Source organism: Cetorhinus maximus, chromosome 12 (assembly GCF_964194155.1).
Source record: "Cetorhinus maximus chromosome 12, sCetMax3.hap1.1, whole genome shotgun sequence".
NCBI lineage: Eukaryota > Metazoa > Chordata > Chondrichthyes > Lamniformes > Cetorhinidae > Cetorhinus > Cetorhinus maximus.
The window spans coordinates 94,740,569-94,766,383 of NC_135890.1; the positions used below are offsets into that span (position 1 = coordinate 94,740,569).

Genomic DNA, 25,815 nt, shown 5'->3' on the forward strand with positions numbered 1-25,815 from the left:
AAAATAAAATTGAAATTAAATCTGTTTTAATTAACTGGGTTTGTACATGATTGGTGAATTTCTAACTAACCTTTCATTGACTTCAAGTTTAATCCCAGAGCTTCCTTGCCTGGCTTGGTTCATCATTTCCTGCAAATTAAATGGCAAAATAAGAAGTGAAAAGTCTTCAGTAAGTTTCAGAATATATTCCCTCCAGAGAACAATTTGAACTGTAAGATTTGCTAATGCTGGATGAGTTAAGGTTGTTTTCTGTTTGCACATTTTACGTCATTAAGGATGTCAGTTAACGATTTCTCATGACCCTTTGAAACAGAATGAACTCCTACTGCAAAATACATACCAAATTATAGGGCAGGTCATGGGATATTTCCAATATTGCTTTAGAAAAGCTAAATAGATTTTTAAGAATATATTCAAAGTAAAGATAGAAATCAGTAGGAAAACCTCAAAAATATTTGTAATTGCTCTCACTGAGTCGGTGCTTACATGTACAATGTGATCTTGAACTAAGATACAAACTGAGCAGAAACACTCAATGTCCTCAGGCCAGTGAATGGAGAGATGAAGGGGTCGCAGGGAAAGAGGAAACCAGCCAGGGTTTTCATTATTGACCACATGTTCACAACACAAAGTATTCAGCTCTCAAGAGCTGTGCATTATTGCCCTTTGCTATTCACATACAGCCCAGAGGGTGGTACACAAGAGCAACATCTGACATGACCATTTACAATTTACTTTCCCTGAGCCAGCTCCACAATGGCACAGTTGAGGGACCTCGCCATGTGAAAGTTCATGCCATGATACCCACCTTCTGCCAGCTGGTGCTTCATGATATGATGTATTAATACACTAGGGGATGGTAGAAAATCCACCACACAAATGCACCATAAATAATTACAGAAAACACAGTGATTAAAATCTGAATTCTATATTAAAGTCTTAGATATAACACACAGACCACTGTACATGTGTATAGGAAAAATAAACTGTTGTCTGGATCTAACTGATTCCTCAGAAACTGTAGCCAGTCAAAAAGATAGACATTACTGTCCACTACAATATCTCTCACTATATCTCATAGACTCTTAATATATCCTCCAACCCACCATGATCAGCGCAACAGACAATTAATTCTAATAAATTTGTAAAACATGGCAATTAAAGCTATTTAAGTACAGAGGTTAAATTCAGTCAATGGCATGTGATAAGTACAATAGGTTTATTGGGTTTGGCCAAAGAATACATGAATTATATCACCAATAATAACATTATCATTGTTTTGCAGTACTCAGGGGAATCACTGCCTGAGATCATACTACAGTAAGCTAAAAGCAATAACCTACAGGAAGTTGACCAGAACCACATTATAAAGACACAAATTGACTAAAAAGCAAATTATTAGGCATTAGGATTTTGCAAGAAATTAGGGAACTTATTCAAAACCATTAAAAAGGGAAGTTCTGATGAAAGGTCATCGACCTGAAACGTTAACTCCATTTCTCTCTCCACAGATGCTGCCTGGCCTGCTGAGTGTTTCCAGCATTTTCTGTTTTTATTTCATTAACAGGGGACTCTACTTTCATTAGACGCAGATCCTCCCCTACCTCAATTCTTTTCACCGCATCTTCGATAGCCGCAGATGTTTGTGCCATCTCTTTATCCACCATATCCCCAAGTTCCTCCTGTCTGATATCGATGCTCTTAGGCCTCAATTCCTGAGTGAAAGATTTTAAAAAAGCACAACTCTCCACATCAAGTACTTTTCAAATACAATCAATACTGAAATAATCTACTTCTTAAAAAAAAACGAATATTTTATTTCAAGTTTTATACCCGAAGAATCCTTAACCTGCAATAAAATGAAAACATCTGTTGGAATATAAATAAACCCCCCAATAAAAGATGGAATCCAATTTGATAAAATGTCACCAAACAGAGTAACCCTCTCATGATGCAGTTATACTGCCACTTTCGCACTTCTGTGAAGCCTGTCTCCTTTCAGAAAAGTGACAGTGCAATGAGGTGTCAGAATCCAGTCTAATTCAAACACTTCAGCAAGGGAAGTCGGACTAACAGCCATTTGGGAGGCGACTGATCTAAATTGCAACTGGAGTGCAGTGACAAGCCACTTCTGAAAAGGAGTCCCCAGATATTTTACAACCTCTTTTATTTCTGAAAGCAGAAACTTCCAAATCGCTGTCCGAGCACGGAGTTTCATGGCTGGGATAGAAGTCTGTGTCAGTGTAGAAACAGGCAAGCACAAGGTATTAAGAGTGATGGAACCAAGGTGAGGAGATAAGAGATAAGATGATCTGTTTGAATGGTGGGACAATTTTTGTTCCACAGCGTGTTCTCCTGATCTCCAGAGCACAACACTGTCAGCTGCAAACTGCACTCTGCAGTTGATGGCCTCGGAACCAACAGCCCAGCGTTAGAGGAACATAATGCAACCTGCTCAGACACTGTGGTACAGGATTACATCAATTGTGTACCTCAGTTGAGGAATATTACAAGCAAAGCAACAGTGACTGTTAAGGTTGCCAACTGCGATTAAATATACTCCTGGAGGTTTCATCACATGACTTGCCCCCTCGCTCCAGTCATTAGTCGGCCAACACATCCATCCTTGTTATGCACTGTCTTTCTACACCAATTGGAAAGCAAAAAGACTCATTACCCAATTAGATGAGGCTTGGCTGTCAGCCAAACAGCCTTTTTTCCCCTTTTCAATATTTTTATATCTGGTAAAGAGAAATGTTCAAAGAAAATGAAAGAAAAAAATATTTTTTAATGTCTCTATGGTATTTCTCCAGGGTTGCGCACAGCAATGTCCTGGAGATTGATCTTTGATTCCTGGAGCTTCTAGGTCAATCCTGGGGGGGGTTAGCAACCCTAGTGACAACGCAATCCCACTTAATGCAATCATGAACTTCACAATGGGATGGACCTCACAACCAATTTAGTATCCATTCCCAAAGTTTCCCCTAAATCCCCATCGTATTAAATTGAGGTAGTAGCTTTACACGTGGAACTCTGTCACACATTTGCTAGAGGTTCTGACATACCACGTTACCAGGCTTTCCATAGGATGTTACCTTCTCAGTGGAACATTCTGGATTGATCGTACCTGTCCAAGGTCAAGAATCCTCTGCATCACTCTCCTCACAGCAGCTGGGTCTGCACGGCCAATTGACTGCTTATCCTTCAGGTCATTCAAATAGTCAAGGCTCTTATCCCCACACTCTCTGCAGTTATCAGTCAGTCCTGGAAGGTTGAAAAAAAAACCAATATAAATTCATTCTTAAAAACTAATTTTGTGTTGCTTTCAACAAATTTCATTTTCTCACATGAGGCTGTTTCTGGTGATTATATCGGAACATTAAACATTTTTCTCCAGTGACAGTATCAAATACATTTTGTGCACTGGGGAACCCACAGGTAATATTGATCTATCTTGACTGAAAGTTGGCGTAAAGCAAAACTGCAGCAGTGAAACTTCTGCATTTTCCCTACTGCCCTTGTAAGGAGAGATTCTCAGGAATTGCCAATCTCATAATCAGACATCCAAAACATGCCTGAAATCTTCAGCCGAACAGATGACACTGGAGCTCCGTGCACCATCTACTTATTGTAAAGTTATTGTAAAATATCTTTTTCCTGTCATTGTTCCTGACATTTTATTTATTCTTTCATGCGATGTGAGTGTCATGGGCTAGGCCAACATTTATTGCCCATCCCAAATTGCCCTTGAGAAGATGGTGGTGAGCTGCCTTCTTGAACCGCTGCAGTCCATGTGGCGTAGGTACACCCACAGTGCTGCTAGGGAGAGAGTTCCAGGATTTTGACCCAGCGACAGTGAAGGAACGGTGATATATTTCCAAGTCAGGATGGTGAGTGACTTGGAAGGGAACTTGCAGGTGGTGGTGTTCCCATGCATCTGCTGCCCTTGTCCTTCTAGGCAGCAGAGGTCACGGGCTTGGAAGGTGCTGTTGAAAGAGGCTTGACAAGTTGCTGCAGTGCATCTTGTAGATGGTACACACTGCTGCAACTGTGTGTGGGTAGTGGAGGAAGTGAATGTTGACGGTGGTGAATAGGGTGCCAATCAAGGTTACTTTGCCCTGGATGGTGTCAAGCTTCTTGAGTGTTGTTGGAGCCGCACTCATCCAGGCAAGTGTTGCACATTTAACACGTGCAGTTAACATTGCAGATCATCCGCCAGAACTGATGAAATATTAGTTGTGTTTCTCTCTCCACAGATGCTGCCAGACCTGCCGAGTGCTTCCAGCATTTTCTGTTTTTATTTCAGATTTCCAGCCCCCGCAGTATTTTGTTCTCATCGACCTTTGATTTGTCCATTTGCAGTTTTCACCTTTCTTCATTTGCTGGCCCCCGACTGGTCTTCTCACCTCATTTATCCCATGATTCAATCAGTGGACATCATCGTGACTTAAAGTAGATCATTAGACAACACGGGCAGTGAAGAAAGCGGTCAGTAAAATCAGCACCTCCTCCTGACAACGATATCACAATAATTAACTCCAGGAGCTGATGCATTCAGTACTTACTGTCGGCGTGATCAGTTGGAGCCAGGTGTGATGTGGCACTGCCATTTAAGATGGTGTCTGCAGTCAGGTGCGCAAACCTGGTCAGTGCTTGCAGGAGGCTACTGGCATCTACAGGAGCAAAGGAAAGGAGGTTTAGTCAGACACTGAAGGAGAAGGTCGACGTGAACATTATAGTTTCAGTGTCTTAAATCAGATTTTTTTTACTACTGTGTGTTATGCATAGAATCACAGAGGTCTGGGGTGGACCATGCACATGTATGCAGTTCAGAGGTGTTCAAAAACGAACAATGAGGGACCTCCCTCATGCCTGACCTTTACCCTTGGATCAGCCTTTCATTTTTATCAACAGGTTAAACAATGTAATTGTGACCTTTCCTTTAGATTTATATGAAAGTATAGCTGGTTTTAATAAACCTGGGCTCCACAATGACTGAGTGTGTAAATCATTGCATGGACTAATACAGATGCACACAGACCAGGAAGGGTCCATATGTCTGGCTCAGGCTAACTACTCTGTGTGAGGAGCTGAAATAGGATTCTCAGTTATTATAGCTCCCAACATCCACAGGCTATGGGAGGAGACTAAACAGCCAAGTTCTCTGGTCCAGTAACCCACGCTGGGACGTGTACAGGTAGATGAACTGAAGTTAGGATTTAACTCAGCCATCATGGCTGCCACAGGGGAATAGTCTGAAAATCTGGAACTTACATTATGACAACGTGACCAAGGCACTGTTGGAGGACCAGCATCCACTGAATCTTACCACAGCAGAATGTTATTAGGGTGTCAATGTGTCAGTAATTACATTGTCAAGGTCCAATAACAATCTTCTTGTTGGCCTGCAATTACATTGTTAAGATAATTGCATTGTTAAAACAGGTGATGGGTATTGGCTCACCTATAAATAGGTACAGCTGTAACACTCTGGTGTGGAAGGGATTGGGAGAGTTGGTTATGTTGCAGAGCTGTATTGCGAATAAACTTGTTTGTGGAAAAAGACTAGCTTTGGACTCATTCTTTCATGACACCTATTGTTGGTAACAGGGGAGGGTGTCTAAATAAACCATCCGTGATAGGTTTTGTTTTACGGTGAAGTCGTCAGACTAGGCCATTGGGAGTAGGTGTGTGTGGTCCACTCTCTCGGCTGGGAGGGAACTGCACAGCAGCACCCAAGGGAAAGCTGAGAAAAACAAGGAAGTTACTTGCCTTCAAAATAAATAATCACTATACAGTTTGATAGTTAGAATCTTAACTTGCCAAATTATTAAATGCTGTCTGTGGAATATGGGATGTGGAGTCTTGGAGACTGGGGTTACCATACCTGCCATGTTCTTCAGGAACTCGGAGTGCCCTTGTTGCATCAAGCTTACTGATTCAAGGGCAGCTTCTGCCCTGTTGATTAGGTAATCTACAAGTAATGGAAAAGATCAGATCCCTTTAGTTTTGACTGGCTCTGGACCTGGACGAAATGGATACAGTCAAGAAAAGGACAGATAAGGAGCACTCCCATATTTACACTGTGTAAACTACTGGTCTACTTGAAGCTACCACTAAGGCCCAAAGTGGTCTTGGATGCCATTTTTAAAGCTCTATTTTCATTTTTTCTTTTGCCTCTATAGATTTCTCCCATGTTTGTTAACAGAGTTGTCTAGTAGACCTGAGTTGCTCTTGGATTGGCCAATCATGACTCACCTGCCCCACAGGTATCTCTATTCAACTGGGACCTCACTATGCAAGAAACACCAGAAGAGGGGACCTGGGAGGGAGAAGGGGAACTGACTGACACTAAGTCAGTTTTATTAAATTTTATTACCAGTGGATCTCCGCTGGCATAGTTTATGGTGATTTGGAGAATAAGTTGCTTTTTACTAACAGGTACACTATAAAATATTATATGCTGGATCATTGTGAGCTTGTTACTTACAATTAACCTGCTTATTAGAACACACTGCAGTAGTAAAGTGTAGGGCTAAATTATGCCATATACCTTCTACTTCAGTGTGAGGAATTGATTTAGTAACTGATGGTGTAGAATATAAAATAAAGTGGTGGGTTAGTTGATTCCATGAGGAATTTCAGGATGTGAGCTGGATATTTCCCAAGGAATTAATACTGCAGAGCTGGCTCCAAAAAAGTCACTGAGGTGGAAGGAGTATGATGGAGAAAGTAGCTACTCAGGTTCTGCATCACGCAGCGTTGGCGTGAAAGAGTTTTGAAGCTCACAAATTGTGGGATATAGCAGCGGGGCACCAGCTGCCATAGAGCTCTGGTGGCAACAGCTACCACCGAGTATAGTGTGTGCAAGAAGCACCAAAAGATTGGACAGACGTCTGCTCCACATCAAAGCTTCATGGTGATTTGTTTTAAATGACTAACAGATCCTATGGGAACATGCAAGTCATCCCTCCCACAACTTCACACTTTGTTTCTCAGTCTTCCCTTCTTCTGAAACACAACCTCCTTGTGCTAAACATCCCAAAAGCAGCCGGTGCAGTTTGTGAAGCCTCTGTGTACGGGGACGTGAGGAGGAGGAGGTGCAATGTGAGGAAACAGTCTCATTCTAACACACACACTGTAAAACCATGTTAGCTCAAGAGACTAGGGAAGGTGACAAGAGAATCCTGTTATAATCCGATCAAACATCATGGAGTAATGTTGGAGCATGGAATATGGGATTACATAAATAGTTGGGGGAAAAAAAGAAATGGAAAACTGTAAAGGTGCAGCACCTTTATCATAATATATGTGGAAGCTGAACATGCCAGAACCATTTTGTGTCCTTTTGGCCATGACACAATGATGCATTTGAAATGAGTTCTGTAATTATAACATGCATTTGTAACCAAGTATTTCATACACAATTTCTACTCACAACAGCACCTGTTTAAAATCAAATATGCTCTTGCATTCCCACAAAGAATTGCTTTATTTGCTTGGAAACCATTTCCTTCTCCCCAGAACAAACTAATTCCTTGCGCATCAATTAACAAAGCCCCACATGAGGGGAAGTGATGAAGACAAGGTGTTTATCAACTGATAGCAGGATTCAGACCTGGTGAACTGGTGCATCTAATATGCAGTGGATCATCAAGTTTCGCCACAGCATCTTGAATGATGTTCTCAGCTTCTCTTACAGTTCCCTGGACCAGGCTGAACTGTTCATCTAGAAGCTTCTGCTGCAGCATCTGCTCTCGGTTAGTCTAAAATACAAAGCAACATACAGTGAGCAGCTGTTGAATTTTCTGCATAAATGGAAGTAGGAAAAAAGGCTCTGTATCTACCTCCTTAGCCCTCACCACTATTTGCTTTGTGCATTTCTAATTTCTCTCATTATGCCTCTATTGTCAAATATTAACACTTCACTTATCCACTGGACAGTTTATTCCATTCATCCTCCCATCTGAATGTATTTCCCGCCCCCCTTTCATTATAGATGTTCTTTGTAGGCTGTTCAACTCTAATTCCTCCCAGTTCTCAATGGTCTACATCTGAAATATTAGCTTGTTTTTTGTCTCTGCAGATGCTGACTAATTTTCTGTTTTGTTTCAGATTTCAGGCATTTTATACTGTTACAAACGGGTCTTGAGTGATTAACCCTGTCCAGAATTTGAACAGAAAACTTAACAAACCGAAAAAAGTGTTTTCATTTGTAGAGAACATTTTACAATCACAAGATGTCCCGATGCATTTCACAGCCAACAAAAGACTCTTCTGAAGTGCAATTAGTGTTTTAATTTAGGGAAGCACAGCAAGTTCCCACAAACAAGAATTAAGAAAAATGACCAATTCAGTTGTTGGTAGTGATGTTGGTTGAGGGTTAGACGTCGGCCAAGACACCAGGGAGGGAACTTGCCCTGCTCTTCTTCAAATGGTGCCATGGAATCTTTTGAACTTGAAAAGCAGCATCTCAGACAGGGCTGCACTGCCTCAGCTCCACAACAAAGTGTCAGCCTGGATTTTGCGTTCCAATCTCTGGAGTGAAGATTGAACCCATGACATTCTGACCCAGTGGCAAAGCTGATGCCTAGATAATAAACGGAATGCTAAGATAATTTCTATGGACTCTGACCTTCTCCATGAATTTTTCCTGCAGTTCTTCCAGTTCCCTCAAGCTCCTGTCTTTCTCGGTGCGCATCGCCGTCTCTTTATCCTGAATCGTGTTCCGCAGGGAGTATGCTTCTGCCTCCTTTGCAGCCACGGTTTTCCTCAGATTGTCCTTCTCTGCCTCAAGGCCCTGCAGCCTAGAATTCATCTCAGTGCCCACCTGCAACCAAAGTCCCAAATCTTGATTACTACGATATATATATTTCTAATCCTAGTGAATGGAATTCTAACATCAGTTCATATACGGTAGTTGTAAAAACAAATCTCCATTTCTGCCAGAATTAAACGCAGAATGGGAACAACGTCTGCTTCACAAGACAAAATCAAAATTCCCCTTTACACAGATTCATACAACATAGGAGGTCATTCAGCCCTTTAAAAGAGCTGTCCAATTAGTCCCGTCCCCCTGCTCTTTCCCCATAGCCCTGCACATTTTTCTTGTTCCAATTGTGTTTGCAATGTTGACGGTACTGCTGCTTCTGGTGATGAAGGACTATTACACTTGTGCCGGCATTGTCCGTTATCCTCTTTCCAAACACTAACAAGGAAGAATTCCTGTTAAAAAGGTAACCTCAGAGGTCCTCTGAGTCACTCAGGAGATGAATACACCATCAACTGTGAAACTGAGCAACACAGACCAGGCAAATTTGTAAGGAAAGCATTAATGGATTGGGCTACAAGTTCAGAGCAGTGTTTGTTATGTGGAAGCCAGATGGGTGCAATACTTGCCAATTATATTGATACTTGTTAATTGCAGTGATACTGCTGAATTGAATAGGACAATTTACATTGAAATAGAACAGCTAATCGCAGCAATACACACAGAAAATGCTGGGAAAACTCAGCATCTGTGGAGAGAGAAACAGTTAACCCTCTCAGTCCATGTGACACTTCTGAGCTAAAGAGAAGTAGAAATGTGATTTATTTTATACTGTTTAAGATGGGGTGGAGCAGGTGGAGCAAAGTAGAATGTCAGGGATAGGTGGGAGATAAGAAGAAATTGACAAAAATGACATGGACACAGGACAAAGGGAGTGCTAATGGTAATGTTAAAGACTGAAGAAGGTGCTGAGAATGGCAAAAGATAAGATAGCCGAATGTGTTAATAGCAGGACAAGGGTCAGTGTTCTGTGAAAGCACAGCATAGAAAACAGTGACAGATAGCCCTGTGGAGGGAGGGGTAGAGGTGAGGGTGTTGGGAAAAAGGATAAAGAAAGGATAAAAAATAAAAAGATTTTTTAAAAATAGAAAAAATTAAAAATGAATAAATCAATGAAAATAAAAGAATAAATGAATAAAAACAAATACAAATTTAAAAAAGGATTTTTTTAAAAAGGGGTGAGGATGGAGGAGAGAGTTCATGTTCTGAAGTTGTTGAACTCAATGTTAAGTCCGGAAGGCTGTAAAGTACCTAGTCTGAAGATGAGGTGCTGTTCCTCCAGTTTGCGATGGGCTTCACTGGAACATTGCAGCAAGCCAAGGACAGACATGTGGGCATGAGAGCAGGGTGGCGTGTTGAAATGGCAAGCGACAGGAAGGTCCGGGTCCCTATGGAATGCTGACAAGGGCGGGGGGGTTGAGGGGAAAATGTGTTTGATGGTGGCATCATGCTGGATTTGGCAGAAATGGCGGAGGATGATCCTTTGAATGCGGAGGCTGGTGGAGTGAAAAGCATTCCGTAGGGACCGTTCCCTCCGTGACACCCTAGCCCACCCCTCCGTCACCCCCAAATCCTCATCCCCTTCCCATTCAATCACAGAAGTTGCAACACCTGCCCCTTTACCTCCTCCCTCCTCATTGTCCAAGGCCCCAAACACTCCTTTTAGGTGAAGCAGCACTTCACTTGCACCTCCTTCAATTTGGTCTACTGTATTTGCTGCTCCCAATGCGGTCTCCTCTACACGGGCGAGACTAAACGCAGACTGGGTGACCACTTTGTGGAACACCTTCCTGTCACTTGCCATTTCAACACACCATCCCGCTCTCATGCCTACATGTCCGTCCCTGGCCTCTGCAATGTTCCAGTGAACACAAACTAGAGGAACATCACCTCATCTTCCAATTAGGCACTTTACAGCCTTCCGGACTTAACATTTTTTTAATTCATTCATGGGATGTGGACTTTGCTGGCTGGGCCAGCATTTTATTGCCCTTGTTGCCCTTGAGAAGGCGGTGGTGAGCTGCCTTCTCTAACCGCTGTAGTCCATGTGGTGTAAGTACACCCACAGTGGTGTTAGGGAGTTCCAGGGTTTTGACCCAGCGACAGTGAAGGAACGGCAATATATTTCCAAATCAGGATGGTGAATGACTTGGAGGGGAACTTCGAGGTGGTGATGTTCCCATCTATCTGCTGCCCTTGACTTCTAGATGGTAGTAGTTGTGGGTTTGGAATGGCTCCTCCATCTTACCCCTTTTTTAAACCTATTTTCTTCTTATTCATTTGTTTTAATTTTTATTGATTTATTCATTTTTTTCATTTTTCTCTTTTTTATGTTTTTTATATCTTTTTGTTTTAATCCTTTTTCCCCCACACCCACCTCCCCCCTCCCACCATAGAGCTATCTGTCACTTGTTTCTATATTGTGCTTTCACAGCTGACCCTTGTTCTGCTATTAACACCTTCTGCCATCTTACCTTTATGCCACTATCAGCACCTTCTTTAGTCTTTAGCACTATCATTACCACTCCCTTTGCCTTGTGTCCATGACATCTTTCTCAATTTCTCCTGAGCTCCCACCTATCCCTGACCTTCTATTTTGCTGCTCCACCTGCTCTTAAACAGTATAAAATCTATCGCATTTCTACTTCCCTTTAGCTCCAAAGAAGAGTCATACAGACTTGAATCATTGACTGTTTCTCTCTCCACAGATGATGTCCGACCTGCTGAGTTTTCCCAGCATTTTCTGTTTTTATTTCAGATTTCCAGCATCTGCAGTATTTTGCTTTTATCTTAGCAGTGAATAGCAGCAAACTGATCAAAGCCAGGTGGGAAGAAGTCTTTATATGGCTAAGCCAATGGAAGACAACTTGGGAATTCTTTAACCAACCGAACAACTGATCATGAATCCAACTAAGCAATCTGCATCCAGTAGAGGATTGTTCACGAGCTCTTTCAAAAACTATGTTCTGTGTCTAAACCTGTGTAAAGGTCTCATACAGCAACACTCCAAAGGGAAGACAGAAAATACGTATTGATGGGAGGAATCCCAGTCAGCCAAGCAGGGAGATCTTGGTCAGAGGTCACTCCTAAGTGGCCTACATTAATCTCAGATTAACCACTTGAGGGGTAACTGTATGATTTAATTGAAACTGTTTTGTTCAAAATTCTCAATAAAGGGGTTGGATTTAGTGTGAAATTGGGTCAATTGTAATTCTCAGTCTCCAAATTTATGAAAGAGTAAAATCACCTACAGATTCTTGTTCTGTGCTGACTTTACCTAAGGGAAATTGTTGGGGGAATTCAACGAGTCTTTGTACCCCTGAGCCAAATAGGGGAGAAAACAGCCACAGTCACTACTCCAAGCTGCTGTCCAGTGGCCCATGGTGGAACATGCTTGTGTGTAGGAACTGGCTTGGCCATGATCCCCCCTATTCCTACAGACTGACAACACCAAACTGTGCAGATTCACAATTAAACAATGGCCAACATGGATGAGATGCCAGGGAATGTCTAGAAGTTGTGGAACTGTGCCCCAACATGAGTCGGCACTTTCCAGAGTACCGGGGAAGAAAATGGAAGGTAAAAATGCAACATTTCCATTTGGCACTCTTGCTCCTGGTTACATTCTGGCTTGTACCTGTTCAGAGTTCCGCAGCGAGCTCTGGATGGTAGATAGTTCTTCCTTGCTTGCAGCCAGTTCCCTTTTCAGTTGTTCCATTATAAAGCTCTGGTCCTCCAGCTAAAAGCAATGATATCAGATAATGTCAGGCAACACACCTCATATGGACATTGTAACCCAGTCAGGGTCCTTAATGAGGAAGACTAGCAAATAACAATATGATGAGAGTTGAACTTCGCACAATCATATCAAAAGCAGCTCTACACATGCGTGTCTGATGTAACCTGTAACCAGGAATCTTAAAACAAAGGTATCACATCAACAAGAAGCAACAGGAGGCACCAGAATTAAAATGTTTCATAAAATATTTAAGGATCGTGGGCCAATTTAGAAGAATAAACTCTTTCTCTAACTAATGGCTGAATGCTATTAAAGTACGTTTTCAGACTGTGCTGTGCAAGTAATCAATGATTTATTTTTTAACTGAACCATTGGATTGCCAATGAAGTGAAACTTGGGAGAGAATTTTCCTCCCCGTCGGAGGGGGGGGTTGTGCGAGGGCCAATTAAGGCCGCCCAGCGTGTCGCGCGTCCAGAAGTGCTGTGCGCTCCCTGTGCAGGCGGGGGAGGTGGTGTTCCCTGAGGTGCCTCAGGGAGATAAGTTTTAAGTGTCAAAAATTTGAATAAAGAAAAATAAAAAATTTAAGACATGTGAATAAACTTTAATGAAAAAATTTATTTAATTTATAAACCCTTCATGAAACCTCATCCCGCCCGTGGATGAGGTTCCATGAAAAATGCGAAGGCCGCCTGGGCTCTTTACCTTAAGGATGGACGGGCAGCTTTCTCAATAGGCTTAATTAGTTAATTAATGGCCTGAACAGGCCTTTGACAGTTCAACAGGCGGCCGCATGTCGCCGAACCGAAAATCTAAAAGACACACAGTGACGTCAGGACGCACGCACGACGTCGCCCCGCGTCATTTTAAGCTTTGGCGAGCAGGCCCCGCCCCCGCTCGCCGAGCCGAAAATTCTCCCCTTGGATCAGGAAGCTATTTGGCAGCTAAACTGAATCTTGGCACCAGAGCGCACTATCTAACACCAAAAACATCTGAAGCATGGTTTTGTGTAGGGGATGAACAAATTAACGGGCATCACCCAAGAAGTGTGGCAGGGAGGGAAGGAACATTCCCATCACATGAATACAGTAACATTATATGCACAATTGTCCCATTTACAAGGTGGCACCATCATATGGTAAAGAATTAAAGCAGCCAAAGGCAGGCTAAATGGCCTTTTGCAATACAATGGCACTGGCAGGTTGATGCAATAACCAGTTTTTTAAAACTGTAATTTTAAGCGAGCAGCGAAGCAATGTGATGCTCCACACAATAGGATTTTCTTCACTTGTGTGAATTTATTGAAATTACAATGAGGAAGCAGCAGCTACATAATTCTAAGTTTTACCACACACTTAGGGCAGAATTTTCCCCCTGTCCGGGGTGGGGGGGGAAGTTGATGGGCGGGCATGTGTGGGCGCACTTCCGATCGGCGCCCCCAATCGGAGGCGCGGCGCCATTTTACGTGGGCAGGCCAATTAAGACCCGCCCGGCATGACATCTGCAGGGAAGCGCTATGCACTCCCTGTACGGGCGGGGGGGGGATGCCTAAAATCGAGAGTGCACTCTTTCACGCATGCGTACAAAAGAGCGCACTCATCTCCCTCAGGCTAAGTGCAGCCTCAGGCAGATCGGCTCTACATGTAAAAACGATAAAAGTAGAAAAACAATATTTCCCTTACATGTCCCCTCATGTGACAATGTCACATGAGTTGGGACATGTCGATAATTTTTACACAATCTTTATTTAAAATTTTTAAAGTCTACATGAAACCTCATCCCGCCTGTGGATGAGGTTTCGTGTTTTTTCTAATTCCCACCGGAGCTCCTGGCCTGCCCGCCAACCCTAAGGTTGGACGGGCAGGTCCTTTAATTACTTAATTGACCCTGTCAATGGCCTCAATTGGCCATTGACAGGTTGGTGGGCGCGCAGCTGATTTCGCTGCGCGCCCGCCTTCCTGAAAATTTAAATCGGGCGCGGTGGCGTCGGGAGTTCCCCCCGACGTCACCGCGCATCATTTTACATGTCGGCGAGCAGGCCCCGCCCCCACTTGCCGACGGTAAAATCCTGCCCTTAGTATGTGATGTTAGTAAATGTCACTTTCTGATGGAAAAATTTTAGACAGAACAGAATCAATATCAATGGAAAAACACACCACCAACAGAACATAAAAATATCAGTGCAGAAAATAACATTACAATGCAGCTTTTTCAAACTTATTAATCACAGGTCCCCTAATGATCTGGGGGGAGGATAAATGCACTAAAATATGGTATGGTATGGTATAGACCAGTAGCTTATGGCCATATTGTTATCTGATGTTAGTAAGGACATGTAATGGAACTATTACAATTTGACTCAGTGTCCTTCGTGTATGAGTTAAGATCTTTAAAAGATGGCTATTGATCTGCCTAAAGTTGGTTGTAGCATACATATGAGGTTATAAAGGAATTGATCTGAACAGAGTCTTAGAAATTGGTCTCTAAATGAATTAAAGGATTGAAAGGCTTGCAATAAATAAATCTTGAATCCAGATGGATTTTAATCTTGTACTGAAGGCTTCTTTGGACACATTATTTAAGCATTAAAGTGAAATTCCACAAGGGTTCTCCTGCTAAAACCTCAGCAGGAGCCCTGGTGAATCAGTGGAAACAGTCCACTGATCTCCCACCCAAGTTACAGCGAGAAATCAGGAGAGCCCCCAAAGAATTTCCAGCCCTACAGGTTTACTAGCTATCACGAAACCACTGATGGGTTTCATAAAGATTGATTCTTAATTTCATAAAGTTTGGAAAGCTTTGCAGCAGGTTCTGCAATTGCTGAAATATTAGCATTAAATTTACTAGCGTTTAAGGGTTACCATTGGCACCTCCCAATCTGGTTTCCTACATTACAGTGGTTACACACAAAAGTATGTCTGGAAGGCGCTTTGGGTCATCCTAAGGTCATGAAATGCACTATATAAATGTAAGTCTTTTTGTTTCTAGCGATATAGTAATAGCCTTTTCATTTGTGGATGATATTTATTAACGTCACCTTGAGAAGGTCAGAATTATAAAGGTTTTGCCTCAAAAAGCAACCCAGGCTGAGAATACCTCACCTTCCCTCATCCTAAGATGTCGTCCATTCTGTTAAATTTGCCTTCATCTTTAGGAGGTACATCCATTTAAAACTAATGAAAGTCTAATGCAATACTCATTCTACTCATTTCCATTCTAGAAAGACATAAAGAAAGGGAACTCCTCATATTCAGCTCTAGGTTCATTTTAGAAAGAGGATTAAAAATGAATTTCTCTCAAGTTCAAACCTACCTGGACCGTGCACACAACAAGGTACTCAGGCCCTTTTATATGTGTTTTAAAGGAAACCGTCGTGTATGTAATTTTTGGCCACAAGTTATTCATTGCAGCAATGCTCCCTGCATCATTGCCAGCCAAACAAGTGGGAAGACCTGATGGCGTCTGCTGGCTATCATCCTATCTCCCTGATTAATGAGGACTGCAAAATTCTCATCAAAACATTAGCCGAAGATGTACACCTGCCAAAATGAGGAAGCCATTGAATATTCCACATGACACAAATAAAAGCTTCCGTCTCCCTGGATACTCAATAAGCCAGTGTTGCAGCAAAATGTATTCCATTTAAATCTTTCGAGTGCTTTATTTTCTCAATGGATTTGATGCATAATGCAACAACTTTTAAACCCGTGTTATTGTCATTTCAATTAAGAAGATACTCTAAGTTGCCCTGCATCATTTCTTCTAATTCGTTTAACTTTAAACTTCGACTCATGATATTTAATTAAGACTTTTACTGGCTGTCAAGAAATTTCCCTAATTCAGGGCTCGCTCAAGAAACTCATCAAGAAGTACTTCAGTCAATATTTGTAAGTCCACTTTTGTCAACTGGGAATCTGGATCTTTGTAATAATTAAGTTAAAACTTCATATATAGAGCTACAATACAATGTAGTCAAACTCTACTTCTGTCTTCTTTACTACATTCTCGCCATATTCTGCTGTAGCACAACAAACTAAGTTTTCACTTAAGATTATAATAAATTAACCCAAATTTCGTACTGTGATTTCAAGGTTTAGAAGTGAGTCCAGATCAGCTTATGGCAGGTTCCAGTGCTAGTGTGCAAATGACATAGGCACTGGAACCTATCTATGGAATTTAGTTCTTCTGGTAACATTGGGCTTGTGACAAACCGAAATATTGTTAAGCATCTAAACTAGCTGAGACTAAAATGAAGCACGTTTGTCCATGTTAGGTTGGCTGTTGGTTTCTTTCATATTAATATCAATTCTGCAAGGTGCAAGAATGAATGATACGGTATGGAGGTACAAAAGGGGTCACTTCAGATGCACTATTCTTTAGAAGCATTCACGGCACCTTTTTCTTTCGCTTTCATATTCAATTTGGTCAGTTTGGCAATTGGTCTGGTACAGAAATGCTGAAGTATGGGGTTGTACCCAGAAAGGGAGTTATCCAGTGAGTAATTCAGTGTTCTGGCACAGATCAATGGAACATTCCATTCCAAACATGCTGGTGACAGTGACTATTGATAGAGTGTAGATCACTGCAGTTTAGAATCTGGTCTGTGACAAAATCAGTGACAGTGGATTTGGTTTACACGTGTCTGGGTAACAAGATGGGTCATCTGTTTAAGAAGCAGAGAGCCAGTGATTCTTTGCCACCCCTTTGGTAGAGAGCTATGTGACCAAGAGGTTCCAAATGTGAGGTATATATTGGACTGCTTGGGTTGGTTAGTTAGGAAATGTTGAAACCAGAGAGACCAAGCTGGATGTGGCTCAATAGTTGCTGTTTGAAATGCAAGAAAAGAATGAGTGTCTTACAAGGATCAATGTTATATTGAAAATCATTGAGGAGAAGCATCTTTGAGTTTTAGTACTGAGGAGGTTGATGAAGATTGTAATGACAGTAGATATGCTGTTTGTACTGAGTGCAGGTTACTTACCTGTCTAATGTTAAAGAAATTTGTCTGTTGGTTTATAGTTCGAACCTTGATCTGAGAAGATTGTACTGAAAGCTTGGACGTCTTATAGTGGCACATGTTGTCGCATAGGTTCCTTGCATGATGTCAGGATCACTCTACATTTACCTACTAGGCAAATACAAGGAATCATTCTGGTTCTGAGGAAATACATGATGCCTTTATGGGGCTGTTCCTGATACTGAGCCCAAGTACTAGCTCTTGTCCCAAAGCCCAGAATGGTACTATATTCTTGGTCTGGCATTTCCAGGTCATGGTCTGAGACACATCCCAGAGGTGATTATGGGTAGCTGATCAAGCCAGGTGGACTCTGGAGCCCACAGTCGTGCTTCAGCCTTACCTTCATCTCCGCTTCTCTTTTAGCTTCTTCCATGGCAAATTCAAGCTCTTGTTTTGTACGGGCCACTTCTTCCCGGGTCTGCTGTGTAACCGTCAGCTGCTTGGTTGTCTCAGCACTCTGCGTAAAACAGACAAATAAGAAGGAAATTCAACCCTTTGCCTATCATGGTGCAGTATACCAATTCCCTGCCGTTTTGTTGCTAGATTAGCCCAATCCAGTATAAACTCTGAAGATTCACAAACTACTTGGGGTAGTTTGAGAGCTCAAAGATCTAGGGGTCAAGAACCAGCCTGTTCAGTCACGTGAAGACCGACGGCAGATACTCACAACCCCAAATAGATGTCATCCTCAAATCGAGGGACAGCCGGCAACAGCGGTGACTAAGAACTTTACCATGGATCTCAACAACTCTCCGCCTCCCCAAGTACAACACAGAATCACTTACACAGAATGAGGAAATCAAGCACAAGCATCATTCTGTCCCACTTTGTAATGAATATTTTTCTCCCAATAGCTTAGTAAATGTGTTATAATGTGTGTCACTGGGCCACACAAATCACAGATCAGAAACCTGGCAGCAACAAACAGTGCTGGTGTTTCCAAATTTACGAAAAAAAATTAAAGTGGAACATCAAAAAGAATCAAAATCCAAAATTCTGAATTGAGTGCACTGCTGGATTAACTGTCCCAGATTGATTCCCTGATCTGTACTCTGTTGACCGATCTCAGTTAAGGAAGCAGAAGAGTTGGGGCCAATACATTGTCTCCGGGCTGAGGTGGTGATGGAAAATGAGCTGGAGCTTCCATTCTGGTCGTTATCGAGTGAATCTTATCAGAGAGAGTGCTCATGCGGAGAGGATCAGGTTTGACTCTTTTTGTGTTAATGGCAGTGTTATCCTGTTGAAACCTGGCAGCAACAAACAGTGCTGGTGTTTCCGAATTTACGGAAAAACAATTAACATCAATGGAACATCAAAAAGAATCAAAATCCAAAATTCTGAATTGAGTGCACTGCTGGATTAACTGGATTAATACTGATAGAGTGTAGGTCACTACAGTTTAGAATCTGGTTCGTCCCAGTTATCTCAGGAAAGAGAAAATGACTGAAAAACATTCCATGATGCAATAGGTGAGGTATGAGTATTGCATTCATATCCAGTCATACATGGTAAATATAAAAACACCCACTTCATGCATATCCCATTAACCTATTACCAAGGACCAAACACCTGATGAAAAACCACAAAGTCATAAATGCATAAGTGCTAACACCCTGCTCTGACTAGCTGAAATAATCTTGATTCATTTAGGTAAATGGATCCAAATCTGATAAACAGCAGAATATGCAGAAGATTATGTGGCCAGATACCAGGCACAGAATAAACCAGAACTTTGACACAATACGCTGAAGTATGTTTAAGCCTAGTAACTCTAATGGTGCTCAGCCCCAATCCATGTCTGCTCCAACAGTGTCCAGGAGAAGTCAAGCACTCAAAATCACCCCCCCCGCCCCCAAAGGGATACAATTCTACAGCAACCAGTTACACTCTGGCATCTCACCCAAGTGGCCATTCCTCATATGCGAGCCTCAATATTGTTCAGTACCACTCACGACTCTTCAGATACTGAATGATGTCCATGTCCATATGCAGAAGACCTGGACAACATTCAGGCTTGACCTCATCAGTGGCAAGTAACATTCGGACCACACAAGTGCTAGGCAATGAGCATCACCAAGGAAAGAAAATCTAACCATTTACCCTTGACATTCAATAGCATTACCATTGCTGAACCCCCACCATCAACATCCTGGGAGTTACCACTGACCAGAAATTTAACTGCATAAATTAATATTCTGGTTACAAGAGCAGGTCAAAGGCTGGGAATTCTGTGGCTCATAACTCACCTGACTCTCCAAAGCCTATCCGTCATCTACAAGCTACAAGTTGGGAGTGTGATGGAATACCCTCCGCTTGCCTGGATGATTGCAGTTCCAACAACACTCAAGAAGCTCGACACCATCGAGGAAAAAGCAGCCCACTTGATTGGCACCCGATCCATCTCTTAAAACATTCACTCTCTCCACCACCGATGAACAGTGGCAGCAGTGTGTACTACAAGATGCACTGCAGCAATTCACCAAGGCTCCTTCGACAGCACCTTCTAAACTCGTGACCTCTACCATCTAGAAGCACATGGGCAGCAGACATGGGAACACCACCATCTGGAAGATCCCCTCCAAGCCGCTCACCATCCTGACTTGCAACTATATTGCCCTTCCTTCACTGCACTATCAATCTCCTGGAACTCCCTTCCTAACAGCACTGTGGGTGTACCTACATCACATGGACTGCAGCCGGTCAAGAAGGCGGCTCACCACCACCTCAAAGACAATTAGGGATGGGCAATAAATGCTGACCTTGCCAGCGACTCCCACATTCCATGAAGGAATAAAAAACAAGGTGAGTGTTGGCAAGCTCTTCTGTGACAGTAGTGCCTGATGTCCACAGACACACTTTCACCAGAGTCTGCTGGACAGAGATCAGGAGCGGAGTCAGCAGAGACTTTCTCTTCCCTAACCCTACGTCAGAGCAAATCAGCTAGCTCTGCACAAACTGCAAATAGAGTTGCCAACCGTCCGAGATTGTCTGGGAGTCTCCTGGGATTAAGGAGCTATCTCAGGCCCTCTGTGTTAAATGAATCCAAGCCAGATGGTGAAGTATGAAACTAGACACAGATCCTTTTCTTGATAGTAGGTTTATTCACGGAATGCAGCATTGTATATTTCTGCCTCCTACTTATCAACACCCGGTGTCACTCTTTTAAAAGCAACAATAAATCAAATGAAATAAACTGATTGACTCGGCAAACAACCTCTTAAAGGGGCACTGTAACAAAAAACAAAACTTTACAAGGTAAGTTAATAAATTAAAATGCCATTCTCAGGGCTGATGATGCACCCCAGCCCCTGTGGTGCCCATCGGTCGCGGAAAACCTCAAGCGTACTGGTGGACACCACATGCTCCCTCTCCAGGGACACATGGGCGCAAACGTAACTGGGGAAGAAGGACAGATAGTTGGGCTAAATAACCCCCTCAACCACCGGCTGCCTAGACCTACCAATGGCCACCATGGAAAGGCCCTGAAGCGGGCTTACAAGGAGGTCCTCTACCCTGCCCACCCCCCTCCGCACCAGGTGGCCAAAGGTCAGGAGCGTTGGGCTAAAGTGCAACCAAAAGTTGAGGAGCATCCCCTTCAAATAATCAAAAAGGGGCTGCAGCCTCGCACAATCAATATATACATGGAACACGGACTCTTTGAGGCCACAGAAATGACAGGCGGCCTCGGAATCCGTGAACCATCTTAATCTTTTCTTGCATGGGACTGCTGAATGCAACACCCCTCAGGCCAAATCCCCGAAGGTAAAGGGGAGGACTCCTGCGTATGGAGCCCTCCACTGGAGGCCTCCCCCCACCCATCTCCGGACGGCAAAATGGAAAGCCATAGCATATCCAGACAGCTGACGAGGGTGAGCAAGTGAAGGTTGTGTAGCAACAGCCTGTAGGGGAAACCTCTCTGTGTAGAGCAGAAGGGCACAGTGGGGATTTCCTCGAGACAACTCAAATTTTGGGGCTGAGATTCCCAAGGTAGGGATCCGGGCATGAGGCCAATGTGAAATTCCATCCAAACAGGGGTCATTTCAGACAGGTCACGTCCTTTTTATATGTGTTCAAGATACTTAATCAATCAATACCCTCCACCTGTTTAACTTTAACCTTAATATAAATAGTTGTTTGGTAGTATAGAACTTGAGTATTGCTGAAAAAAAAGAGGCATTTTTGTCTTGATCAACCAGAGTCAAGCTGCCTAGTTTAAATTTCAAACAATGTTTGGCAGTTAACTGTCAGTCGCTATCAACTGGTGCATTCTCCACAGCAATGCTTCTAACAATCAGAATCCACTTGCCAACCACTCAGCACTCTCTTCTCATCCAGTATAGGTATGTTGTTTCCCCTGACATTGGTATTTTCTTGCAAATTGGCCTGATGAGAGCAAGACAAAAAGCTTCGAACAAAAAAAGTCTCTTTCTTCAGCAATACTTAACAATGCAATTAACATAACATTAACACACTGCTGCAAGCAACCCAGAAGAAAATAGAAAAAAGAGAAAAGAGAATTGATGGGCAGTGCCAGTGGAGCAATGAGAGATGGTGAAGCTTCGGCAGACAGGAATGGAGGCCAATTTTCAGGGGGCTAGCTGGGGAGAGCTTCCATGAGCAGGTTAGGCTGTGCTGGAGCCTGTGTGAACACTGTAGGTAGTATTGATGTTGATATTTTGGGAGCAGCAGTAGCCATTTTAGGTGAGTATCTGTCATAACTTACTTTCTTTTTCTATTTGCCTGCCCCCAGCCCCATTGATTATTTCACTGCATCTGTTACCAAGTTTGGAGCCCACCAGTGAGGGAAATATCAGAATATTTTGCATCTGAAACTATAGCTACATTCCCCTTTTCCCCACTGTGTAGCTTCTTTCCTCCTGTTGGTTTTCATTGAAGTGGAGTGTGAAATGGCATTTAAATTCCCCTCCATCAGTTCACAGTGCCTGTGCATGAGGCAGGCTGTGCAATACTCCTGGATTACCGGTGCTGCCCGACTTTCTGAGCGCTTCCAGTCTTTGTTTTCGATTGCATGGGACTGACCACCTTTACCTCCCTGTTGGAGTCACTAGGTCAAAGCCCAATTCTCGGGCTTTGCTGACATGACCTGTCTGAAATGACCCCTGTTTGGATGGAATTTCACATTGGCCCCATGTCCGGATCCCTACCTTGGGAATCTCAGCACAACTCTCAGTTAGAAACTCCACCACCTTCCAAGATTCTGACCACCCACAACTCACAGATCATCTGGATAACCTTTTTGAGACAGCCAATTTGGGCCAGTAGTTTCCAGCGACCCCTGTGCTGATCAAAGGCCTTTATAAGATCAAGACTGACGCAGCAAATGTCCAAGGTTTGTTCCCGACACAGAAGCTGTAACAAACAGGTCCCTTAGGAATCAATACGGGAGGTGCCCCATTAGAAAACAATAAAGTCTGTACGAGTACTTTAGTTTCCCATGACGCATTTAAAACCAGACAAATATCTCAACTGACTTTTCCTATCATCTGTTCACATCCAAACAATCAGCTCGTAACCCATACATTCCACACCACCTTGTTCAGACAGACACGCAGCAATCCACCTTCCATAACAGCTTCTGGACAGGGTTAATAGATGCAGTTAATTCAGTAACAACTTGCGAGAAAGGCCTCAAGCCCTGCCTAGAATGGTTTCAACATCAGTAAACTCCAATCAGCAGCCAACTGCCTAAGAAAGGAGGAAACCAGGCCTATAAATCAACTGGTTTTGACTGTAACACTGACAGAAATCCATCCAATTTAAGTTGGTTGCTGCAGGCATTCAGGTCACACCCAAGCCTCACCGAGACCATCGTTGTAAACATCTGCAAGAATCAATACAATTTTAGAGCTGGGCACACTAAAAACTGAATGCTGTATACGGAAAGAACTGTAAAGTAGAAATCAATTTCAATTCAATTTTCTCTGCTGAGAACCAGGCTGACACCTTAAACCTATGAAAAGTAAAAGGTTAATTAGTGTTGAAATGAACATTAGTTCAACTGAAAGCAAGCACAAAAATAACCTCGCTCACTTTGAATTAGACATGCACCAGATCACAACCCACTGAAAGGCTTTCCTTACCTTCCTGAGGAGCTCTGCATGGGTGTTTACAAGATCACTGTGCTTTTCTTTCAGCTTATTGTAGCGCTGCTCATTCGCTTGCACCTTCTCTGTAAGTATAATTTAAGTGACATTAGAATGAAACTAGAACTCAGCTTCAGAGCAGCTAATGGATGGAGTTAATGGGTTTAGTCATTTTTATTTCAAGTTGGCTGTTGTGATTTTTCAGAGGAGTCTCTTGATTGCCCATGTTCATGGAGTGAAAACTGAACCCAGAAATAGCTCCAGTTCTCAGGTGAGATTTCAGTCTCACAGGCTGAGGACAGAATAGATTACAAGAAACAATCCCATAATCAAGTCCAGTGCTATAGCTTGTCTCACTCTGATAAAAACTAAGAAAACAAACCAAGAAACATTTCACATGCACTTTAATCACATGGGGCAGAATTTTCTCTTCAGTGTGAGGGGGGGCGAACAAGAGCGCAAGACCCCGACTGTCCCTCCTCCCCACCCTGCCCGCACAGGTAGCGCTGAGCGCTACCGGGCGCACGTCACGCTGGGCAGGCCTTAACTGGCCTACCCATATAAAATGGCAACGCGCAGCCAATCACGGGCAGCAATCAGCTCCGCGCCCGCCCACACCTACTCCCAACCGGCCCGCCCAACAGGCAGAAGGTTCTGCCCATGGACAGGAAAGTTTCTATCTACTGTAACCAGGAGCAATGGTGGAATTATCTAATCTCCTCCCATCCTTAACAGATAAAAAAGGACTGGAATGAGTGCCATTCCCAACACCTATTTTTCCCCCACCTTTGCTGCTGGTAGCGCTGATAAGAACAAGAGAAGTGATTCACAAACAAAAACACGTACAAACATGAATAAAAGTAGTCCAGTTTTAGATGGTGGGCAGCTTTCTCTGCGCATTTACTCAGTGATCGCCTTGGGTAAGATCCATTCTCGGACTCAACAGCAGAGGCAAAGGTCTCAACAAGATTAAATAGGAAAAGCCTATCAAATCCTTCCAATTGAAATAAAATATCTAAATAGATTCAAGATTGCCCACTGGTTCTATCTGAGCCGCATGTTAACAGTAAATCCTTGCCTCAGTTTGTAGCATGCATTGTAAGCTATCATTTATACAGGAAGATCCTGAATGAGGAAGGTTGGTCCTTAAGTTGGGACTTCAACAATCTCCAGTCCCTGCGAGAGTTCAGGCTAGTAATGAATGGCAGCAAACCAAATGTAGGGAAAAGTTAGACTTTGGAACAGGCTGTGGATGGGAACTGGGGTGTCATTAAATAGGACAGTAAAGCGGGGGGTTGTTCCGAAGACTGGCACTAATTTGAGCTGAATGCCATACCCTTTGAACCAATATCATTCAAGAGCAATTAGTGACTACATCATAATGAATATGGCAAGAATACAACTCACTCTCCGCCTCAATCAACAAAAACTGTGCTTTATCTGTGTCGCCCTTCTGTTTCCGAAGGTTCTCCAGCTTATCCCGTAGCTCCTCATTATCGATCAGTGCTTTCTGCTTCAGTTTGCGTGTTTCCTCCAGCTCTGTCTCTAAGGTATTAATCTGGGCTTTCAGTTGTGCAATGTACTTCTGGGCCTGGCAAAAAGATAACACTATTGGAAAATGGAGCTGTTGAAAATATCAAACCTAAACAGAGGGATTATCCCTGGCTAGTTAGTCATTAAAAAATAAGTGTTCTTCATTGCTTTATTTACAATGACTACCTAATTACACCATTGCAATTCTATCAGACAATTTTCCTTCCGGCCTTCATTGAACCTGAAACCAGCTACCCAAACCATGCCTGAACCTGTAGGTTTTGTGTTATCTGACAAGCCATATTGGGCTGACAAAGTGATGGAAGGTGTCGTCGACAGTGCTAACAAGCGGCACTTATGAATAGACTGCTCACTGATGCTCAGTTCTGGTCCCACCGGGGCCACTTAGCTCTTGACCTCAATACAACCTTGGTCCAAACATAGACAAAAAAGCTGAACTCAAGAGGTGAGGTGAGAGTGACTGCCTTTGACTTCAAGGCAGCATTTGACCCTGTGGGACATTAGGGAGCCCTAACAATACTGGAGTCAATGGGAATCAGGATGAAAACTCTCCACTGGTTAGAGTCATATCTAG

The 25,815-nt window shown here is 42.9% G+C and overlaps 1 protein-coding gene across 1 annotated transcript in view; it reads right to left on the reverse strand.

The window, feature by feature from the left end:
• hip1rb (huntingtin interacting protein 1 related b) overlaps positions 1-25,815 on the reverse strand; it is a 157,676-nt gene that overhangs the window by 14,640 nt on the left and 117,221 nt on the right. The window contains exons 14-24 of the mRNA XM_078554119.1: positions 25,095-25,278; positions 23,685-23,773; positions 17,924-18,040; positions 12,468-12,569; positions 8,636-8,830; positions 7,619-7,766; positions 5,888-5,974; positions 4,566-4,673; positions 3,128-3,264; positions 1,605-1,715; positions 71-129 (exon numbers count right to left, since the gene is read on the reverse strand). Of these exons, the coding sequence (XP_078410245.1) occupies positions 71-129; positions 1,605-1,715; positions 3,128-3,264; positions 4,566-4,673; positions 5,888-5,974; positions 7,619-7,766; positions 8,636-8,830; positions 12,468-12,569; positions 17,924-18,040; positions 23,685-23,773; positions 25,095-25,278 (1,337 nt within the window). The remainder of the gene's footprint in view (positions 1-70; positions 130-1,604; positions 1,716-3,127; positions 3,265-4,565; positions 4,674-5,887; positions 5,975-7,618; positions 7,767-8,635; positions 8,831-12,467; positions 12,570-17,923; positions 18,041-23,684; positions 23,774-25,094; positions 25,279-25,815) is intronic.